The sequence below is a fragment of the Pseudophryne corroboree genome, chromosome 3 (assembly GCF_028390025.1).
Source record: "Pseudophryne corroboree isolate aPseCor3 chromosome 3, aPseCor3.hap2, whole genome shotgun sequence".
Lineage (NCBI taxonomy): Eukaryota > Metazoa > Chordata > Amphibia > Anura > Myobatrachidae > Pseudophryne > Pseudophryne corroboree.
The window spans coordinates 448,583,390-448,607,847 of NC_086446.1; the positions used below are offsets into that span (position 1 = coordinate 448,583,390).

Consider the following 24,458-nt stretch of genomic DNA (forward strand, 5'->3'; position numbering starts at 1 on the left):
GGGACGTCAAAATAGGGGCAGATTGAGATGCTGTGTCAGTCCTTGCTCATCCGAGCCCCGTGCTCACCTTACCGGTTGTTCTCCCCCCCACTGCCAGGCCGATTCATCTCAAGCGAAGCTGCCATGACCAGAGCTTCTGCACATGCGCAGAAGCTCACTCAAGCTGCTAAAGCCACGGTGATGAGCTGCTCAGTGCTCACTGCTGTCCTGACCTTACTCCTCCTCCCCCAGCTCCCGCACTCACTGTCTGGCTGTTGAGTGCTGTGGGTGAGGAGCCCTTCGGACAGACACAGCAGGCAGGTAAGTGTACTGTGCCTTATAAAGTACCACATTTTAATGTGCTTAGTTGCACAAGTTTGGCAGCTATGTGTCACAGAAATCTTTTTTTAAAATGCTGACAACTGTCCATAAATGATGCAAGACACATGTCCAGCCATGTTTGCTGAGTGACTTATTAAGGTGTCCCAGCAACTGATTCCTTTGAAATACAAGATACCTATAACCTGATAGATAGATAGATAGATAGATAGATAGATAGATAGATAGATAGATAGATAGATAGAGTAATTAGTCTTACACTTTGGTTCAACTAAACAAGACAAGAGAATGTATGGGGGTCTATTCATGAAGCAGTGAAAAGAGTGTAGAAGTAAGCCAGTGGAGAAGTTGCCCATGGCAACCAATTAGCTGCTTCATATAATTTTATAGAAGGCACCTGATAAATAGACAGATAGATAGATAGAAAGCTGTCCTGACCTTGCTCCTTCTCCCCCAGCTCCCGCACTTACTGTCTGGTTGCTGAGTGCCATGGGTAAGGAGCCCTGCGGACAGACACAGTGGGTGGGTAAGTGTACTGTGCTGTGGGTGGGTGCCTAGGGGAGGGCAGCTTCCAAGACACAACAATAAGTATATATTGTTATATGTGCAGAGATGGGGGCAGCTATAGAGTTATTTGTACAGGGGGCTACTACTGTGTGGCATAGCATGTAAAGGGCACTATTACTGTGACCGCAATGTGTATAAGCCGCACTACTGGGGGCATTATCTGTATGAGCGGCAATACTGTGGGTGTTATGTGTATAAGTGGCCCTACTACTATGGGCATTATGTGTATATGTAGCGTTACTACAATCGGCATTATGTGTATAAGCGTCAATGCTATGGGCATTATGTGTATATGTGGCGTTACTACTATCTGCATTATGTGCATAAGTGACAATACTGTGGGCATTATGTGTATAATCGGCAATACTACTATCAGCTTTATGTGTATAATCGGCACTACTACCATAGGCATTATGTGTATAAACGGCAATGCTGTGGGCATTATGTGTATAAGTGGCACTACTGCTGTGGGCATTATACGTATAAGGGACACTAGTGTATTTTATGTGGATCTGTCTTTTTTCAATGTATTTTATGTTGGATCTGGCTTTTAAAATGTAGTTTATGTTGATCTGGCCCTTTCACTGTATGGTATAACAGTGTCTTATATTTGGCAATACATTTATTGGCACATGAAGTGGAGGGATGTGTGGGTCTGGGGTGAAGTGGGGAGAGGGACCTCAGAGAAATTAGTATACCAGGCCCCAAGATTTCTGTTGCCGTCCCTGCCCATCAGGAAAGGTGAGTGCTGCTTTTTTACAGACTGCTAATGTCTGCAGCCGTGGGATGGAGAGTGTCGCTGGGCTATCCAATCATCAGTGATCGACTGCACGACAGGCACTAGGGGAGGGAACCAGGAAGCAGAAGGACCTTCTGTGAATGGCAGCTGCTGGAAGATTCTCTTCCAGAAGCCACATAGTGGGCATTTCTGACTGGTCAGATGCAACCATGTCAGGGAAAGCATGGTCAATGGTGTAGATCAGGGACGTGGTGAAGATGCTGTATAATAAACTATTAAAAAAACTTGTGTCCTGTTTTTATTTTAATATTTACTTTACAGGTGGACTAGAGATACCAGAAGCCCTTAGTGTCTGGGCATGCTGGCTGTTGTGGTTCTCCATGTGCCAGCATGCTGGGGTAGGCTTGCTGGAACCTGTAGGCCGTTTTTAAAAAACAATATTCTCATACCATGAACCCCACATCCACTGCCACCAGGGGTGCGAGGCAGAGCACTGGGCTGAATGTTGCTCGGGAGCGGAGACCCCATTTAATTTGTTTGGGGTCCCCATTTTCTGAGGAATTCCAGCCCTGGACTGACCAGTTTGAGGGTGGCTAATGTGAGTGTCCCCCCCCTGCTATGGCATTACTAGTCCTGGCTGGTTCAGCCTGGTGCTGGTTATTCTTTAATAATGAGAACCCCACACTTTTTTTTAAGGGGGGCAGGGTTTAATAAGCCAGTGCCCCCAGCCATTGACTTCATTGCCTGTCACTGGTGTATATACTGAGTTGCTGCCTTCTGGTTACCAGAAATGGGTAGACTATAGATACTCCCAAACCCTTGAATAAACACAGCTGGCTGATAAATTTGAGGAGAAGTTGTCCATGGCAACCTATCAGCTTCTAGCTATTATTTTATAGAATGAACTAGATAAATTATAGAAGCTAATTGTTTGATATGGGCAACTTCTCCACTTAATCTCTTCAGAAGGGTTGATACATCTCCCCCTATGCAGTAGCGTCACAATGGGGTTGCGGCCAACACCCAGGTGTCACCCACCGAGGGGTGTCACCAAAGTGTGTAGAAGATTAACTGCAGTCTCCTGGGTTAGCCAGCATCTCCCGTATCCCCGTAGAGATGGAAACTGGGGTCAGGTAGCGTAACCACGCCCCGTGCTGTGAAGCCATGCCTGTGAAGTTAAGCCATGTCCCTTTCAGTGCCCATTAAGCCACACCCCTTTTATAGAAGCCGCACCAGGTGTTAGTCATGTATGTGATGCCTCTGCCCCTATGTACAATTATCATAAAGTACGTGCTGACACAACAACTATATAATATTCAGCCTGCCAAGGTTATCTGCAGCCCAACCATCAACAAGCAATGGACAAGAACTGTTTTAGATGTGGTCTGAAAAAAATCTGAGTTGCTATTTGTTCTTTGTCTCCTCATCCTCTGTCCCCTCTATACTCAACATCATCAAGTATGTTCCCTAAGTAGTAGCATAGTAAGAATTTCTGAACCAACTGCCACTCCACCATGGAACACTGGGTCCCGTGGGTGGGATAGCGAGACAGTGCCCAAAAAATGAAATGAAAATCGGTTGGGAGGTATGCACTCAGATGCCCCCTAGTGGAAACACTTGCAAGAAAATTCTGGTTTCCTCTTTAGTGCCAAACTTTCTTCCGATAAAGTTAATCATCACCACACACATAGTTACACAGTCATTTTTGATGCCTACTAAATGTACATTTACATGTACATTTGTTGGTGATTTCTCCATTTTTTTTCATTTCTTTGATTATTGCTTATGTTTTTTTATTTACTTACAGTAATTTCATTGGTGTCTTCAGGATACCACAGCCTTCAATAACCAGCAGACAGTCGTGAATATCCTCACTTAGAGGATTGCAGATGGTGACATGTACTTTGCATGGCTTGTCCACTACAGCAGATCCCAGGAACTGCAGGGGACATGACAGAATGGTTATTATAGCAGTTCGAATGTAGCAAATCTGTACTCTTCCCTCTGCATTCTAAAGCTGGGTACACAGGGAGGAAGCAGACAGCAACATTACAGGTGCTGACACCCCAAAGACCTAAATATAAAACAAGGAAACCAACAATATTTAGCCTATCCATACTGAATAGGAAAAATATACTGAGATATGTATCCATTTAGGGAACCATTGATCACAGCCACTGCTATGTCTATCTATCTATCTATCTATCTATCTATCTATCTATCTATCTATCTATCTATCTATCTGTCTATCTATCTATCCCATGTCCTCCTCCTGGTGTAAATCTCCAAATGTTCAGGTACTGAGATACCCATGTCAGCATCTTTAGATGCACCATTGGTCACATCACCCAACCTGGCATCAGCCCTGTGGAAGGTGCAGTTTCTCCAGCTGAGCATGACTGCCTATGTGAGCGGTTCAGTGTCTGTGCATGCTACTGCTTCGAGCGACACTCTCATGACATACCGCGACACTCCCATAAGACGCAACATCTCCATGCGTCTTTTTTAGCCACCCTGTTAGTTCCCAGTCACCCTCCCAGATCGCCCCTTACATTTTAGATTCGGCGCATCCATATCTGTACTGCGACTCTGTGTATATAACTTTGGTACATATGTGTACTACTACACAGCTGCATGCACATAGGAAGAAAAACATCGCTAAGCGGTGTCCGACATTGTTGCTACGTATTGTACATCTATGAATCAGGCCCATGGTCTCTTTAGCAACTGCCTGTCCTTGTGACACACGCGTACATACCCAGCATTAACACTTTTATACACCAATATGACAATTAATAATCCTTGTTCTCTTCTATCTGCCTATGCCCTGCACGCTCTGCGCTCTCTTGTGATTCGGGGTATCGGGGTATATGTAATACCATACAAAACAACTTTACTGTCATTGAACAAAACAGAATGAATTGACAAATAAAATAACACTGGTAACAATAAAACAACAGATGGCAAAAGCATTACGCCTTCTCACATAAGAAATCAGATCAGTGCGCCATGACAATTTAACATACATACAGCAGACTGAAAAAAAGTATTATATAAACATTTTGTATGTGTCAGCAAGGTTCTGATTACATTGGTCAGATAAAATATCCCTAGTTTTCCTTAAAACTCTCTTCTCATAGAGGTCCTGAATGCAAGTCAACTTCACCCCAACTACTTTTCCTGCAGTCCTAAGCAGACGGTCAAGCACACCTCACTCAGCTGCAGTACAGTTGCCATACAATAAAATCATCAAGACACTCTCAACTATGCATCAGTAGAAGGGTTTCTTTACTCACACAGACTGCCCTTAACTGTCTCCAAACAACAAATAAAAAAAGCATTGCTGTGCCTTTTTTTGATATAGGTGTAGTATTTAATTACCATGTCAGACTTATCAAGATCCGGATCCCCAAAAATGTAAAGCTTTCCACGACCTCAATGGTCAGAACATCTAAAACTATTGCATACCTCCCAACATGACCCTCTCCAGGAGGGACACAATGCTCTGCTTCTGGACTTTTCTCTTAACTTATGATTGCCGGCACCTGTGTTGAACAGGTTAGTGGATAAGAAAGGTGTTTCAGCACAGGTGAGGGCAATGATACATTAAGAGGGAAGTCCAGGAGCAGCGCATTCTGTCCCTCCTGGAGAGGGTCATGTTGGGAGGTATGCTATTGGTTGCATAAGCAATTTATTTCCCTACCTAAAATCAATAAAAAGCCTGTGTGATGCAGGCAAACTCAGGATTTCTAGAGGGGGGTTTCCAAAAGCATGTGCACAATTTCACTCTCTGCGGAACACCTGAACAAGAGCAGGAGTTTGGGGGAGTGGTAGAAGAACCTAGTAATGATCCTGGACATTAATGCAAACATTGGTCTTTTTTAGAGATGTGCAGCGGGCACTTTTTGTGTTTTGGTTCTAATTCCACTTTCGTGTTTTGGTTTTGGCTTGGTTTTGCCAAAGCCAGCCTTTCGTGTTTTGGTTTTGGATCTGGATGATTTTTGTTTTGGTTTTTTTAAAACACAGAATTTGGGGGTCATTTTGCTCCTACGGTATTATTAACCTCAGTAACATTCATTTCCACTCATTTCCAGTCTATTCTGAACACCTCACACCTCACAATATTGTTTTTAGGCCTAAAAGTTGCACCGAGGTGGCTGTGTGACTAAGCTAAGCGACACAAGTGTGCGGCACAAACACCTGGCCCATCTAGGAGTGGCACTGCAGTTGCAGACAAGATGGCACTATTCAAAAACTAGTCCCCAAACAGCACATGATGCAAAGAAGAAAAAGAGGTGCAATGAGGTAGTTGGATGGCCAAGCTAAGCGACACAAGTGTGCGGCACAAACACCTGTCCCATCTAGGAGTGGTAGTTACAGACAGGATGGCACTTAAAAAAACTAATCCCCAAACAGCACATGATGCAAAGAAGAAAAAGAGGTGCAAGATGGAATTGTCCTTGGTTCTTTTTACTGAACTTTGGCTTTTTGGATTTTACATGCCCTCAACTATCACATTGGGCATCGGCCTTGGCAGACGACGTTGATGGCATTTCATCATCTATGTCATGGCTAGTGGCAGCAGCTTCAGCACTAGGAGGAAGTGGTTCTTCTTGATCTTTCCCTATTTTATCCTCAAAATTTTTGTTCTCCATTATTTTTTGGGAGTTGTATAAGACAATATGCGGCACAGGAATGACTGGAATGACTGATGGACAGGACACTACTACTGGTCTGATGTAGCACAACACAACAACACTGTAAGGGACTTGTGGTTGTTGTTGTTATTATTATTATACGTCAGCAGTGGACATATAGCAGCAGCGTATATCGTCACTTGGATGACTGATGGACAGGACACTACCACTGGTCTGATGCAGCACAACACAACAACACTGTAAGGGACTTGTGGTTGTTGTTGTTATTATTATTATACGGCAGCAGTGGACATATAGCAGCATCGTATACCACTGACTCGTCACTGGAATGACTGATGTTACAGGACACTACCACTGGTCTGATGCAGCACAAACACAGCAACACTGTAAGGGACTTGTTGTTGTTGTTGTTATTATACGACAGCAGTGGACATATAGCAGCAGCGTATACCACTGTGACTGCCTCGTCACTGGAATGACTGATGGACAGGACACTACCACTGGTCTGATGCAGCACAACACACCACTTTCTACAGCTACACTGGATATATGGCAAGAGAGGACACCAACACTGTGACTGGCTGGACTGATGCAGCACAATACACTGACTACACTGGACTGGACAGCACAACACAGCACCACTTTATACAGCTACACTGGATATATGGCAGCAGAGAACACCAACACTGTGACTGGCTGTACTGATGCAGCACAATACACTGACTACACTGGACTGGACTGGACAGCACAACACAGCACCACTTTATACAGCTACACTGGCAGGAGGGGACACCAACACTGTGACTGGCTGGACTGATGCAGCCCAATTCACTGACTACACTGGACTGGACAGCACAACACAGCACCACTTTATACAGCTACACTGGCAGGAGGGGAAACCAACACTGTGACTGGCTGGACTGATGCAGCACAATTCACTGACTACACTGGACTGAGCAGCACAACACAGCACAAGACTCGCCACCCCACTTTCCCGCCCCCACACAGACACTAAACACCGAGGACACGTCCTCTTAATACACTCTCCGAGACTGGAGTGAAAATGGCCGCGACGCGCGGCTGCTTATATGGAATCCAAATCCTGCGAGAATCAGACAGCGGGATGATGACGTTTTGCCGCGTTCGGGTTTCCGAGTCAGGCGGGAAAAGCCGTGCCGGGCTCGGAACCGAACTCGGAAGGCAAAGTCCGGTATGGTTCGGTTCTCTGAGAACCGAACCCGCTCATATCTACTTTTTATATACTGGAAACTGCATGGAATACAGTATTAATATGTAACAATATAGATAGTCTATAGTATAGTCCTGTCTCTTCTTCCTGCTAGCTACTCTCTGGTCCAGTGCACTGATTGATGATTCAGATTCACAGACACAGCAAACTTGGTAGAAGAAGCTGCTACCACTGGGCATGTGCAGCAGCTCTGCTCTGTCCCTTACACTGCATGAAGTGGCTGCAGCTCTAGAAATCGTGTTATATACTATTGCTATTTTTCCTTATAATTTAAGCCATTTACCATGAGGAGGGGGGGGGGGGGGGGGTTCTAGCCAACCGGAACCTCCACCCCCCCGTGTTTGCCTATGAGTCTGTTTTAAAACTAAAAATTTCAAAGGCAAAACCAACCTGGTTTTGCTTGCATTTTAACTGTGTCTCTCTACTGGTGCAAATCTTCTGCATGTCGTCATTATGAATGTCAATATGCAGACTACATACCATGCTGAGGGTATACCTGACATTTAGACTTGGCACAGACTAGTGTCATTTACCATCAATCCTCTGCACCTTTTTGCTAGCCATATACTGGAAATAATATCCCCATTATCCAGTACCGTTAGAGATGTGGGGGTTCGGATTAACTCAGATTTACTCAGATCTCAAAAACGGCATCTTATTGGCTATCATCTCTCACATGCTTTGGATAGCCAATAAGATAAATCCAGATAAATCCATACTTGTGCTAATTTGGCAAAACAAAGTAAATCCGAACCCGCACATCTCTCCTGTATATACTGAAGTGAAATACACTCATAGGAAAACATATTACAACTATTGCTAGGCACTGAGGTAACCAAACATTGCCAGCTACAACTGCACATATATACACCAATTGCTTGCCATACACTACGCAGATACACCTGAAGTAACAACCATGTGCTGCACAACAGATTTCCTAGAGGCATACCCCAGCTGTCAGCAGGGGTCGTGGCCACAATGACACAATTTGACAGACACATCCCCGTTCCGCCTCTTCACATCATCACGCCAACTGGCATGCCCCCATATGTCACGAAATGCCCCGCACCTGCAATACCAACCTGCCAGAAAATTGGCAAGACTGCCACAGCCCTACCCCAAAGACATAATGCTGCAGATTGCGGGTCATGACAATTGCATACAAAAACATGCCTTGTCCCAGCTCAAATGCACCTTTAGAATGGAGAGAGTCAGAGTATAAGTCATTGTTGAATCGGTTCAAAGATTTTTTTATGTATTGAAAATATTTTATTTAGACACCTATTGCTGTTCTTAATAATGCTTGTTCTGTTTGCGTTTTGTTTATTTTAATACTCTAGTTACAGGCTGGTCTATTACTGCTAGTGTTCCACTGCACTGATTGGCTACAGGTTGGTATATCCCTGTGAGTGTTCTAGTGCACAGATTGGCTACAGGTTGGTATATCCCTGTGAGTGTTACAGTGCACTGATTGGCTACAGGTTGGTATATCCCTGTGAGTGTTACAGTGCACAGATTGGCTACAGGTCATACTTGCCTACCTGACCCTCTCCATGAGGGAGAAAATGCTCTGTTCCTGGACTTTCCTGGTAATGTATGATTGCCATCACCTGTGGTGAGCTAGTTAATTGATAAGAAAGGTGTTTCACCACAGATGATGGCAATCATACATTATCAGGAAAGTCCAGGAACAGAGCATTTTCTCCCTCATGGAGAGGGTCAGGTAGGCAAGTATGCTACAGGTTGGTATATCTCTGTGAGTGTTACAGTGCACTGATTGGCTACAGGTTGGTATATCCCTGTTAGTGTTCTATTGCACTGATTATCTGTAGAGTGGTATATCCCTATGAGTGTTGTAGTGCACTGATTGGCTACAGGTTGGTATATCCCTGTGAGTGTTCCAGTGCACTTATTAGCTACAGATTAGTTTATCCTTGTGTGTGTTTCAGTGCACGGATTAGTTGCAGGTAGATCTATCCCTATGAGTGTTCTGATTCATATATAAATGGCTAAAATGCATGCACATATTATTAGCATAAACACAAGACAAACTATTATAAACTCGAAATCTCTCCCAAATGCAGTTGTCTCACATTGATCATGATCTGTGGCATAGCTAAGTTGATATCCTTTTTCACTAGAACTTTCTCCCAGGTAACGTTCTGTTCCCCAACAGCGGTCACTCTGATCAAATTGTTGTCACCAAGATATTTTCCATACTGTGAATATGGGATTTGTAACAAAAGCCATTTCTCTGCCAGAAAATAGTCACAAAGACATTGTTAGCTATTTATACATTCAATACACATCACATAACCTGTTGGGAGGTATTCAATTTGCCGGCTGTCGGGATCCTGGCTGTCAGGAGACCGACACTGGAATTCTGACACCTGGTGAAATACCGGTGGTTCGGAATCCCGACCGCCGGCCGGAATCCCCCACTTTTAGTGCTTGAACCACTGCTTGGTGATTAACTGCACATCAATAATTTTGATATATCATGGCCCTGATAATAATTGCCAAACTTGTTTTACAGACGCAGGAAGGAGTATCCATATATATCACACAATGTACAGATATAATATAGCACAACACAATATGACATAGACTAGCATCAGACTAATACAATAATGTTCTCTTTCAACTAGTATTAAAGACCTGTCATTCGTTGGGTCGTTGGGCCTAATTCTGAGTTGATTGCAGCAGCAAATTTGTTAGCAGTTGGGCAAAACTATGTGCACTGCAGGGGGGCAGATATAACATGTGCAGAGAGAGTTAGATTTGTGTGGGGTGTGTTCAAACTGAAATGTAAATTGCAGTGTAAAAATAAAGCAGCCAGTATTTACCCTGCACAGAAACGAAATAACCCACCCAAATCTAACTCTCTCTGCAAATGTTATATCTGCCCCCCCCCCCTGCAGTGCACATGGTTTTTCCCAATTGCTAACAAACTTGCTGCTACGATCAACTCAGAATTACCCCCACTAGCTGTTGCGGCTGGTGTTGCTACTCCCCATCTCTTTTTTCTCTACCTTCTCGTTCTCTTTCCCTGTCTTAAGCTGGGTACACAATATGTGATATGTCTTAACATATCGAGCACATTGCCTAGTGTGTACCGGCAATTGCACACTGCCGCAGGGTTAGGCTGCCGAAAGGGACGGTTAGCATTAGGCTGTAGCAGGAAGGTGTTAGGGTTAGGCTGTGGGAGGGGTGAGTTAGGATTAGGATCTGTGGCGCGGGTTACCTGCAAAACATGCACTGTGTGGAGTCCTGAGGACCGAGTTTGAGAACCTGTGCCTTAAAGGAATATTGTTTTATCACCCAAGTTGGAGATGTATTAAACCTTCTAAAAAGGACAAGTGTGGAAGTTGCCCATACTGTAGCAACAAATCCACTTCTAGCTATCATTTTATAGAATATACTAGACAATTGAAATCTTGAAGCATATTGGATGCAATGGGCAACTTCTCCACTTTTCCTCTTTGGCAGATTTGATACATCTCCCTCAGAACACTATGTCATTAGTTACGATAACTGGTTACACTGTAGCCAAGCTTATTTTTTCTAGAACTGCTGACTTTGGCAGTAACTGCTCACAGCTGTGACACACAGTTAACAGAACCAATCTTTCTTGCTAATTGCCTATTGGATTACCAAGTGTTATCAGTGTTATCAGTGTATAATTTGCATATAAAGAAATGATTTACATTACCTTCATGAGGCCCAAGATCAATGTACTTGGAGTCCTTCCAGAACTGGTGACCCGCTTTCCCTCTGTGCTTCATGGACTGCCCATTAAAGCTTAACTTTAAGGTCTTAGCAACTGAGAGCAAGTTCGCAGCCAATAAAACCAAGTTGATGGTTTGCCCAACCTGTGGCGACTCTGTCAATTTAAACTTAAGTAATAATTTAGCATCTTGTAGTGGACGGTTGAGGGGTTCATGAACAGCAGAGGATCCATTTTGGAAAGTCTCACCATGTTCATGTGAAACTCCATTAGAAGAAATGCCATTGGTAACATCAGAGTGCACACTACCATTTGAAGATAACGTTACATTTCTCCTTTGTAATCTTCGCAAAGCTTTCTGGAAAGCTTTTCTTTCTTCAATGGATCCTTATTAAGAAACACAAGAAACAATTAACTTTACAGACGTTTTAAACAAAGGCAATAAGACAAGACATGCTTGTATACAATCTTTTGCCCTATACAAAACTCAAAGCATGCGCCATTGTACACTGACAGTGCTGCTCAACATCCATTAGTATCACACAACCACAAATACACACAAATATACACAGTAAAAATAATAAATGATAGAAGTCCAGCACATTCCTCTTTGAAATAGCCAACATACAATTTCCCTGGTAAGCCGCAGAGTTGGGATATCGGCAGTAGTCTGTGTGGGCTCCAACTGCCTCACCAGAAAAAGAAGGTACATATGTGTAGGCTATTCTGTATGGAATATCTTTATGACCTGTACCTTTGTTTTGATAAGAAGTTTTCATCTGCCAAAAAAGGGCTAAACTTTTTGCAATCAAATAATCACAATGCTGTATTATTGTTCTTTATTGAATTAGTATCTGCCTTGAGGCTATTAATACTTGTTAACTATGCTTTTATATAAACTATATGATAATTGGAGTTTAATTGGCCATACACTGAAAGATACTGTAATATGGCAAATCTGACTAATCAATGACCATTCTGAATGATTTTCTTCCAGTTTCAGAACATGAATGACTATCTGCCATTGCTCAAGAATGGCAAAACACAGTTTTTGAATCTTTGAAGTGTATGGTACTTTATGATTTCCTAATTTTGTGATGAAATGTCGGTGGACATTTACATGTGTCATAGGAATTTAATAAATAATGTTAAAAAAGGAACAAAAAGTGGGGATCTCCCAAAATTGTAACCAGCACTAGTGCTTTCAGTCTAGTTCTGGTTATCCCTAACTCAGGGGAAAAACCGATGTAGGGTCCTCCTGACTTTAGGGTAACCAGCACTAGACTTTGCCAGCTAGGGCTGGTAGAACCATAGCGGGAAGATAGGCAGTGTGGGGTCCATCCACCATGGTTCCAATAAGCTCTTAGCTAGTTGCCACCAAGTCTGAATCCCTAGGAGGATCAAGCCTGCATAGGGGTACACATCCTTAGACCATGATTTTGAGTTTTATGCAAGTTAAAAAATGGATGTTTATAACAATTATGCACCCTGACAGAGGCTATGACTGCAGATGGATCCCTGCATCCATGATGTGGTCATTTCTGGAAGCTAAATAGGCAGTTATCTTGTGGACGTAGACAAAGGAACCATTTGGTGGTAGTGTCTTGGTAGTGCCATAGGCATGTATCCAGAGTTCATTGCTATTCAAAGCATGCTTATAGCAAAGAGACATCAATTTTAGATGGATCTCTTGCACGCAGCATGGTGTAGGTGTAAGTGCCCATACCAATGATGATTATTGCATCTGTGGATCAGTGGGCCTATACGCATTATCATATGGTACTAAATCTGTCTGTCGCAGCTAATGGGATGGATGTAAGTCACAATGTGATGTAATGAGATTACGTTGAGGATAATGGGGGTGGCAAGGAGCCTCACAGGCAGCCAAGAGGAAGACTTCAGGAGCTGGGCGCTATTGCCAAGATGCTTTTAATGCCAGGGTCAGCCCTGATTCAGACTCTGAGTAAGTGAAAATCAGAAACAGTGTTAACTCTGGTATATTTTGCAAACATCCCTTTTATGAAGTCTCATATAAGTACAGTATAACGTATCTGGTCAACATTTTTTTTACTAGGTATACTATGCAAGGGCCACACATTACCTTTCATCAAGAATGAAAAAAAAAACAGCTCCAAAGCAACTTCAACACTCTCAAATGTCACAATGCCCACATGTGCAGCACACTTGCTGGAAGAATGCATTGCATGCCACTTTCACACATCCACTTGCCACAAAATGTTCTTCACATGCACTCAGATCACACAGGCACTCAGATTCCCACTTGCAATAACATGCTCCTCACATGCACTCAGAATCCACATGCACTTAGACCCCCACTTGCCATAAAATGCTCCCTGCATGCACTCAGAACCCACAGTCTTTAAGACCCTCACTTGCCATAAAAAGCTCCCCATATGCACTCAGAACACACAGGCACTGAGAACCACACTTGTCATAAAATGCTCCCACATGCGTTTGGACCTCCACGAGTCCTCACTTTCCACATTTACTCCTAAGCTCCACTCATATCTCCCATGTTCCTTTCAGATGTCCTCACATGCGCTTACTCACTAGCCAGTCTAAAACCTACCTTACAGCCAGTGTGGGCAGAGGTGGAGCATGTGATAGAGAGCACACTGTACTTCCTCCTCCTATGATTGGTTGACTTCCCTGCACTGTGCAGAAAGCGGTCATTTAACAAGCTGCAAGCTAACTTCTAACATACAGACTGATGTTGGGTACACACTAGGTCAACTTGACGGCAGACCTGCCGTCTCGTTGACCGAGCGGAAATTCAGGTAAGCATATACACTTACCGATTGACTGCTTGATGTATCATCCTTATGTCACAGCTGGTCAGGAATTTGAATTTGTCTGTCCAGGGGCCTAATTGAGACCGATCCAGGCAGCAAAATTTCCATAAGTGTAGTGTACCACATCATATACACATTATGCACCGCAATAGTAGGTGCCATTATAGATTATCCCACACATAATGACCCAAAATTCATATTATGCCACACTGAATGAGCCAAAATTCCCACAGACTGAGCCAAAATTCACATTATGCCACACAGAATGAGCGAAAATTCACAATATGCCACACAATATGAGCCAAAATTCACAATATGCCACACAGTATGAGCCAAAATTCACCATATGCCACACAGTATGAGCCAAAATTCACAATATGCCACATGGAATGAGCCAAAATTCACAATATGCCACACGGAATTATCCAAAATTCACATTATGCCAAAATGAGACAAAATTCAGGGACAGGGAGATAGAGTGACAGCAATGACAGGGAGAGTGACAGCAGGGATAGTGAGAGTGACAACAGGGAAAGGGAGTGTGACAGCAGGGACAGGGCGTAGGACAGCAGGGACAGGGAGAGTGACAGCAGTAACAGGGACAGGGAGAGTGACAGCAGGGACAGGGAGAGTGACAGCAGGGACAGAGAGAGTGACAGCAGAGACAGAGAGAGTGGAAGAGGGACATAGGGAAGCAGGAGAACCTCATTTAATGAGATGAGCAACGGAGGTGCGCAAGGGTCTGTGGCAGAGAAGCCCATGGGCAGTGGCGGTGGTGAGAAGGAGGCCTTCGGTGCGGCTGCGGCGAGGTCCCTCTGACCGCCATAATTTTTTTCTCAGTGGCAGTGAGCAGTCAGCAGTGGGCAGTGGTCAGCAGTGAGCGGCGGGCGGTGGTCAGCGGTGAGTGGAGGGCGGTGGTCAGCGGCGGGCGTCTGTGAGCGGCAGGCCTAGAGCCTCACAGGTCCGACATCTACACAGCCGCCTAGTCGGCGTGGGCGCCGGGCAGGCACGGGAGCAGCAGCATCCTTTAAGTGCAGCAGGCTGTCCACTTCCCTCGCCTCCTGCTGCACAGTGCACACTCTTTAATACAATAAAAAAAAAATGACTTCCAGGTCAGTGGAAGAAGTCCCGGTATGCCATACCGCCGCATACCGGCCCACTTCGACCACTGATGTGCAGAGAGAGTTAGGTTTGGATGGGTTATTTTGTTTCTGTGCAGGGTAAATACTGGCTGCTTTATTTTTACACTGCAATGTAGATTTCAGTTTGAACACACCCCAACTAAATATAACTTTCTTTGCACATGTTATATCTGCCCCATCTGCACTGCACATGGTTTTGCCCATTAGAGAAAGATTTTGCTGCTGCGATCAGGTCTGAATTAGGCCCCAGGTTTGGCCTCAGTCCCTGCAGCCAGTGTACGGGTGGTCTGTAGATATATTGGGCATCGACTGTGAATTATGTCATTAACAGACATATCGGATGTACACACCCGCCGACTGGCCCATGATATATGGCCCATTGTGTACTGAGCTTTATTCTCTGCTTCATAATAGAGCAGAGAATAAGTCACAATGGGGCCACAGAGCTAAGGGCCATCTGTTGTTCACCACTGGTCTAACTTGTAGGTGTAAAAGATTTTTGGAAAATAAACATTTAGTTGTGTTTCGCATCTAAATGAAGTATGATACTATTGTTGTATACTGTAGTTAATATTTTAAAAGTTTGTTAAAAGCCATTAAACGGGGCGTGGCCTGGCTGTGGATGCAGGAGGTTGTGCAGCACACGAGCTCCTGAGACAGTAGCAGTTTTAACTGCTCAATTGCACTTTTAATCGGGGAATTATAACCCCCCATATATCTACCCGGGCCCCCCAAGCATTGAACAGGGCGGTTGCGGAGCCGGCGGGTGCCCCCTGGACCCGTGCGGGTTGCGGCCTACCCTGCCAGCTGGAGCCGGGACCTCGCGCTCGGAGCAGCCCCGGACCGGAAGTTTGGTGCCCTGCGGCGGAGGGCCGAGACGGAGCTGTCCCCATTACCCCCGGAGCCCCCACACCACTCACCACTCTGCATCCAGTCTGGGTGAGTCTCTCCCTGGCCGACCCGCTCTGTGCGGCGATCCCCCGTGTACCCGGCGGTTAGCTCCGTAGTGTGAGAGATCGAGACGCCGGTCACGTGGTGCCGCTCCCGGGGCCGAACGCGGCCGCCGCTACACTCAGCGTGTCCCCTGAGACCCCTCCTGGGCTCCGGAGATCCCAGCCACTGCCACCACTGAATATACCCCGCAGGAGGGGTCTATATGGGGCATATAACAGGCACCTGAAGCTGGTGGCCTGGCGGCGCCATTTTGGATCCTGGCAGACACCTCTAACAACCAGGAATAGAAGCCTGGAAAAGCACCCACAATAAGAGAAGCTGAACTGGGGGGATTTCTAGCCCTGCGGCCAACTAAGGTGTCGGGGAAGGGGGCTGTCGACACAGAACTCCAGCCTAACCCTGACTGCACATTCTTAGCCCGACATAGAGAAGTGAGGCTCCCCCTTGTGGATCCCTATCACATCTCACCTCTCCTACTGTTATACTTGTCTGTATTATAACAAATTACCTTGCCTACGAATATTCACCGCAGTGCGACCAGCATGTCTCCACCCAAAAGAAAATAGATGCCTCCTCCAGCAGCCATGTAGGGCCGTCTCGAGGGATGATGGCTGACGCCTTCTGACACGTTCTATCACCCAAACGACCACAGATCTGTCTTGCGGACTCTGCAGTCTCTCGCTAGGTCCGACAATGATAACGCATCCACCCAGGCATGTCTGTAATTAAGCGACTTACCGAACGCACTCACCACTGCATATGGCACTCTGTTCTACAAGGTGGCGACATAGGGATTTGTGAATATCAGCCCCAAGCTCTGGGACACGGGACCGGGGGAGTAATCAAGGTGTGACCTGAGGTACTGGGTCGCCCGACACCCCTGCTTCAGTGCTGGCCGTGCAGGTTCCGACGCTCAAATCCCCTTCCTACCACCCATGAGTCGCAGGAAACGTAGGGGAGTGAAAACCTCTGCTTGCCAGTCTGACATCACCCCCCGCTCAGATTTAAGGAGGTTTCTCAATCTCCGGAAAGATACAGATATGGCGACTCCATCGACGTCTTCCTCTCCGGCACATGCTGAGAGGTCGGAGACGCAAGGCGAACCCAGGATGATTACACCAGATAGGAGCTCCTCTGGACAGCAGGACATGCAGAAGGTCCTCGCCCTCCTACAAACCCTGCCCACTAAAGCGGACTTCACATCTTTGGAGAGTAAACTTCGGGATGTGGTCCACTCTGAGGTGTCCTCACTTCGGTCGGAACTGACTCAGCTGGGCTCTCGTATTGAAATATTGGAGACCAGGGGAGATGACTCCAACGCTTTCCAACACGCATTGGTGGATACTATCAGACTTCAAGCAGAGGAGGTTCAGAAGTTGCACGACCATCTTGATGATATAGACAACAGGGGACGTAGGAACAATCTGCGGGTGAGGGGCATCCCTGAAGACATACCACAGCAAAGCATCCCAGATGCCCTTAATAAGATCTTTGGTGCAGTCCTGGAAACCGACCCGAACGACCCCATTGTCTTTGACAGGGCACACAGAGCACTGCGCCCCAGAGGCTTGCAGTCCGACCGTCCAAGAGACATTATTTGCCGTCTTCACTACTACAGCCAAAAAGAAGAGATAATCAGGAAACTTCGTAACACCAGAGACCTAGACTTCAACGGCTCACCTATCCAGGTCTTCCAGGATCTTTCTCGCCACACCCTACAGTCTAGACGTCAATTAAAACCACTAACAGATGCCCTCCGCAAAAACAACATCAAATACAGATGGGGATTTCCTTTCAGCATTACAGCAACCAATGATGGCCGGTCTGCAACGATTAGGACCCCTGAGGATGTTGCCCCCTTCTGCTCCACCCTATCTATTGACCCAGTACAGGTCCCCGAATGGCAATCCGTAGGCTTGAGGATTCGCCCCCCCCAACCGCCCCGGGCTGATATACCTTTCCAAACTGTGGGATCTCCCTCAGCAGCACAGAAACGGAATCGCTCCCTTCCGTCCCCGTTATCTTCATCATCCTACTCGGCTACGAAGACCTAATCTCCCCACCTTTGGAGTGGTATCTTTTTCTCACTACCCACGATTGATTGGAATAAAGAGGACTGCTTCAATATGTCGAGTCACTGCAGGAGGGACCACGGCTCCTACAGGAAGACTCCCTCCCTTGAGGCACCTTGAGGTTGAGGGACACGATGCCTCTCGGATCACCGTCTCTATGTTTGATAGTCACATCATGCCCGAGGGACCTAGTCATTTCAGTTTCCCGAATAGAGTGAGATTGAAGCAACTTTGTCACGGTCTCTACTGCATTACCATAGTTCGGTTACAGTACTGCCCTTATTGTTGTGACGGGTGGTCTTCTGTTTGCCGGCGGTCGGGCTCCCGGCGCTCAGTATACCGGCGCCGGGAGCCCGACAGCCGGCATACCGACAATTATTTTCCCTCGTGGGGGTCCACGACCCCCATAGAGGGAGAATAAAATAGTGTGGCGCGCGTAGCGCGCCACCGTGCCCGTAGCGTGGCGAGCGCAGCGAGCCCGCAAGGGGCTCATTTGCGCTCACCAAGCAGTCGGTAAGCCGGCGGTCGGGCTCCCGGCGCCGGGATGCTGGTCGCCGGGAGCCCGACCGCCGGCCAGCCGTAGTGAACCCGTTGTGACATGCAATGTTCATATTATTGTGGTCGCTAATTATGTTACACTGATATAGTTCGTGTTGGAGGGCGGATCCGTCCCTCCCTTGTTACCCCACTTACACCGCAATGTTTGGTCCTGGAACGATCAGCGGGAACACTGTCCCCATTGTTCGTATCACCAGGAGCGGTGTTATGTCTTCATTTGTTCAAATGTTCTATATTGTTCTGCTTTTCTGTTCTGTTGTTCTTCCTCTGTCCGCTTCTTTCTCCCCTTCTCTTCTTCAGGTTCTCTCCTCCCTTCCAAAACTACCTAGGCACACCAACGCCCAAACCCTACCCTATGCCGATGGGACCTTTGTCAGACCAGACTCACTATTTCTTTTTGGAACAGGTAAATGGCGTTACTAAAAGTGGTTTCTATTAATGCCCGGGGACTCAACATTCCTGAGAAGAGGTCAAGGGCCTTACGAGAATTGAAAGCCGAAAAAGCAGACGTTGCCTTTGTGCAAGAAACCCACTTTAAAGAGGGGGTGGCCCCCTCTCTCGGGAATCGAGACTTCCCTACAGGGTATTTCTCCAATAATGTGGAGGGTAAGACTCTGGGGGTAGCGATTCTATTTGCCAAACATGTCGCCCTTGCAGATGTTGTTTGCCATAAACTTGTCCCTGGCAGGGCTCTGCTTATAAACTGCACTATCGCCAATAGAGCTTTTACTTTTCTTAATGTTTATGCCCCCAACAAGATACAGCCAGGCTTTTTGGAAAGAGTTCTCACACAAGCCCAACCCCACATTAATGGGGTTTTGCTCTTTGGCGGGGATTTAAACTGGTCCTTGGAACCCCGACTAGACTCCTCCAACCCCTCCCCTAGGTATTCGGACAAATTGCACCGTAGGGTCAGGAGGATTCTACATAACTTTCAACTCATTGATGTCTGGAGGATACAACACCCCTCCACTCGAGATTTTACCTTTTATTCACACCCTCACAACACTTACACTAGGATTGACTACTTATTTATCCCGCATAGATTTTTGCACCTGGCTGAGGCATCTGCTGTGGGCAACATGTCCTGGACAGACCATGCTCCTGTCTCTTTGGGGATTCGCCTGTCCCCTGCTCACCCGAATTCCTACACGTGGAGACTAAACGAGATGGTCATCCAGGATCCCGGTTGCCAGCAGCAGATTAGAGAGGCTATAGCCAACTATATCGAAGTTAACGACACAGAGGGAATCTCTAAAGTGGTAGTCTGGGAGGCCCATAAATGTGTAATAAGGGGAAAACTTATTCAACTGGGCGCCCATAGGAAAAGACAACATATGGCGGCACGGGAGGCCTTGGTACAAAAAATTCAAGCCTTAGAACTTCTCCATAAATCTACCATGTCTGAGGATAACCTCCAATCATTACTAATGGCTCGGAAGGAATTGGACTCGCTTATGTCCCACAGATTGAAGTTAGAAGCTAGGAAATGCCGTAGTCGTTATTTTCTATGGGGGAACAAGCCTGGGAAGCTGCTGGCGCGGGCTCTCCAGGCCCAGCGCGCGGCATCGTTTATATCTAAAGTAAAATCGCATACGGGAACAACACAACACACCACGACTGAGATAGCAGCAGCCTTCCGACACTATTACACCCAGTTATACAATCTAAGAGGCCCCACGGAGGCAGAATCTGACCTCTCCCGAAAGGCCTCTATTGCAGAGTTTTTACGTGAAATTAATTTCCCCACTCTTACACCTGAAGAAGTCGAGTCACTTGAGAACCCCTACACTCTGGCAGAGCTTGAAGAGGCTGTCAAAGCCACCCCGAATGGCAGGAGTCCGGGCCCTGACGGCTTCTCTTTAGCATATTATAAGACATTTGGGGATGTTTTGCTACCTCTGATGCTTAGAGCCTTTAATCAGGTTTCAGTCCAGTACTTCTTCTCTCCCCAGTCTATGTTAGCACATATCACAGTGATCCATAAGGAGGGCAAAGACCCGTCACACTGTTCCAGCTATAGACCCATTTCCCTGCTAAATGTGGACTTGAAGCTCTTCGCCAAATTAATGGCGAATCGCTTAAAACTCTTCCTCCCAAAACTAATACACTCGGACCAGGTGGGTTTCGTTCCGGGCCGCGAGGCCAGGGACAACACCACGAAGGTGCTGGATTTAATTTATTACGCATCAACTTGTAAATCCCCCTCCATCCTCCTCTCAACAGACGCAGAAAAAGCGTTTGACAGAGTGGACTGGGATTTCCTGTTGGGGGTGTTGGAGCACATGGGCATGGGCATGGTAGGCCTCCAGAGAATTAGGGCCCTGTACTCCGGCCCCGCTGCTCGCGTTCGTATCAATGGTGAACTATCGGAACCGTTCCAGATACGGAATGGCACTCGCCAGGGGTGTCCTCTGTCACCACTTATTTTTGTGCTTTGCATGGAAGCCCTGGCGAGGGCCATCCGCCAGAATGTTGACATCACAGGGCTGCAGGTGGGGACGAAGGAGTACAAGCTTGCCCTGTTTGCAGATGACCTCCTTGCAGTGATTTCTAATCCTTTGACCTCTATACCCAACCTTCTTAAAGAGTTCAAGCGTTTTGGAACTCTCTCCAATTTTAAAATTAATTTGTCAAAATCTACAGCAATGAATTTAACACTAGACCAGACCAGCCTCCAAGTACTACAATCTATCTCGCCCTTTGCATGGCACCCAACACAATTAAAATATTTAGGAGTAATCCTACACAGGGATCTTTCCCAGATTTACCAATTGAATTTCCCCCCATTACTATCAAAACTTCAATCTGACCTCTCCAAATGGGGTGGGAAAAAAATCTCATGGATAGGGAGAATAGCGGTAATCAAAATGAATATTTTACCCAGAATTCTTTACCTACTACAAACTCTGCCGGTCACTATCCCTCGATCATGGTTCCTCTTACTACAACGAAAGATCAGAGACTACATTTGGGCGGGGCGTAAACCCCGATTTAAGCATGAGATCCTCTTTAGACGAAAACATCAAGGAGGCCTTCAGCTTCCCCACTTTCTATCCTACCACCATGCAGTACTCCTTACGAGGGTCATGGAGTGGAGTAGCGAACTCCACAGGAAACAATGGGTAGACATTGAACTGGCCTCTCTTCCCTCTCTTAGCCAGAACTCCCCCTGGCTTTCTAAGGTCCCCCAGGTATTGCACCCATTAGCTGGCCCCATCTTTTCGTGCTGGCGTCTTTTACGCTCCCTCCCGCATCTTTCAGCACACCCCTTCCCACTCTCACCGTTGTTTGGGAATCCAGAGTTCCCCCCAGGATGCCACTCCCTGTCGTTTTATTTGTGGCAGGAAAGGGGCATCCTGAGAACTAATCAACTGCTGGACTCATCTGGTATAATACCTTTTCCCGAACTGCAAAATAAATGGAATCTACCCAATAAGGAAATCTGGAGATATCTCCAAATTAAACATTATCTACAGACTTTTTGCTCTTCTGGAAAGGGTATACGAGCACTGACCCTATTTGAACAGATGTGCCTCTCCCACACATACCCTAGACACACTCTCTCCACGTTCTACAAATGGATCTTGAACCATAGATTTTCTTCCCAACCGAAATTTGTCAGGGATTGGGAGTTAGATCTAGGGGGTTTGGTGACCACAGATGATTGGGAGGGTATTTATAAAAATACCTTCTCCCTAACTACAAATGTGCTAGTCTTGGAAACTCACTACAAGGTACTTACAAGGTGGTATAGATGCCCAAATATCCTTGCGAAAATTTATCCTGGAGTACCCAACACGTGCTGGAGATGCGGGACTGCATTAGGTACCCCACTACATATATGGTGGGAATGCTCTCTTTTGCAACCATTTTGGCGCAAGGTGGTGGAGACAGCTAGCATTATCCTTGGGGAAGACTTACCCTTTTGCCCGGGTTTTTGGTTATTAAATCACACGCGTACACCTAGATATCATCTCAAGAAATCACTACTTCGCCATATTTTGAGTGCCTCTAAGGCAGTGATCCCAGTTCACTGGAAATCAACAGTGTCCCCCACTATGAGAGAATGGACGGCCCGCTTAGATCACTATATGGCAATGGAAGACCTTATTCTATCTTTGGAAATGAGAAACACTTCCTTCATAGCTACTTGGAGCCCATGGCTGGAATACAAAGCCACAACCCATCACAAATCCTCTCTTTAAGAAAAACCCATCCGCCATGCCTCCAGTAGTTATATGATATAAATCACGGTTAAAGCTCCTTAGGTTAGGATGAGAACCCCCCTCCCCAAACCTTGTCTCTCTACGCTATCTTTCCTTTTACTTCTCTACATTGAGAGTAACACTACTCCTAATCCCTTTCTCTTTCTCCCTACTTCTCGCTACCCTTCTTTCCTCTCATACTTCTACTCTCTCTCTTTCGCTTCAAGAAGTTGTAATCCACGAAATGTATAAGACCATACTCCTTTATGCCTTGTTTATATTTCTTTCTCTGGAGATGTGATGCATATGTGGAGGAGAGATATCCCCCTTCACGGGTCTTTCTGTTTTACGTGGTATTGAGTATCTCCAGAGGATGTTTCTCTGATGGTACTAGAAGCTATTGTAATGTTTCTGCAACTTCTTGTTTTTGCTCATTTCGAAACTTCAATAAAAACTATTTGCAAAAAAAAAAAAAAGCCATTAAACAAGTCCTTGCGCATGCCCAGTAGGAAAATCTCCGGGAAAATGTCAACTGTCAATATACTGTGACTACACTGCTGCTGCCTGCTAGAGAGGAGTGGGCCCGGACGGAGATTGAACACGGGCCCCCTCAACTCTTAATTCCCCCCTGATACAAATGTTCATTTTATACCCAGAAATAATGTGATTGTGTCAATGCTGTGTATTCAATATTTCAGGTAACATAAACCAGAATTTATTTAAGTATATTGGGCATGATTCAGGTCCCAACTGGATTGTGGCTATAGTCACAATGTACCAATGTTCTGTACGTGCCAGTATTGTGCATGTGCAAAGCGGCTGCAGATGCCAGGTGATTAACAGTCTGCAGCCATTTGGGGGCAGGGGAAGGGGGATGGTGATGGTCTCCGTTTCGCAAAACAGAGGTATGTCACCTCCATAATGTAGGCGTGCCAAAACCAGGGTCTCTGTATTCTGACAGAGATTTCCTGGCCTCAGTGACGGAGCTGTGGTAGCCGGTCTGCATAACTGGAGCAGGGGTGGATTGGGATGGAAAACCAGCCCAGGAAATTTATGGAAACAGCCCTAATAGGGGTACGGTCTGATGAGAGGGTGGGGACTGTTGAGGGTGTTGGGATAGCACCTCATAGGGCCTGATTATACGCATTTGAGGCCTTCCTTGCATCTTTTGTTGCAGTTGTGTCTGAGACCAGGGGCGGATTGGGAACTGAAAGTGGCCCTGAAAATTTTGTAGAACTTGCCCAACATGGGCAGCACAAGAGGTATAACATACCGTGTAGCCATGTCAGCCTACCAGGAATCTTCATGGTGAGCCCTATGGCCAATCCCCCCCTGAACCTGAGTGTCACTCAGCCAGCTGATGATATCGCAGGTGATCCAATTTTGCGTCCTAGTACACAGAAAAGGATCACACATGCATGAAGGAGGCATCTACTTATACCAGACTCCTCCT

General features: G+C 46.1%; 1 protein-coding gene across 1 annotated transcript in view; it reads right to left on the reverse strand.

Annotated features, from left to right (window-relative positions):
- LOC135057304 (protein-glutamine gamma-glutamyltransferase 5-like) overlaps positions 1-24,458 on the reverse strand; it is a 124,346-nt gene that overhangs the window by 3,984 nt on the left and 95,904 nt on the right. The window contains exons 10-12 of the mRNA XM_063963194.1: positions 11,244-11,645; positions 9,625-9,785; positions 3,430-3,563 (exon numbers count right to left, since the gene is read on the reverse strand). Of these exons, the coding sequence (XP_063819264.1) occupies positions 3,430-3,563; positions 9,625-9,785; positions 11,244-11,645 (697 nt within the window). The remainder of the gene's footprint in view (positions 1-3,429; positions 3,564-9,624; positions 9,786-11,243; positions 11,646-24,458) is intronic.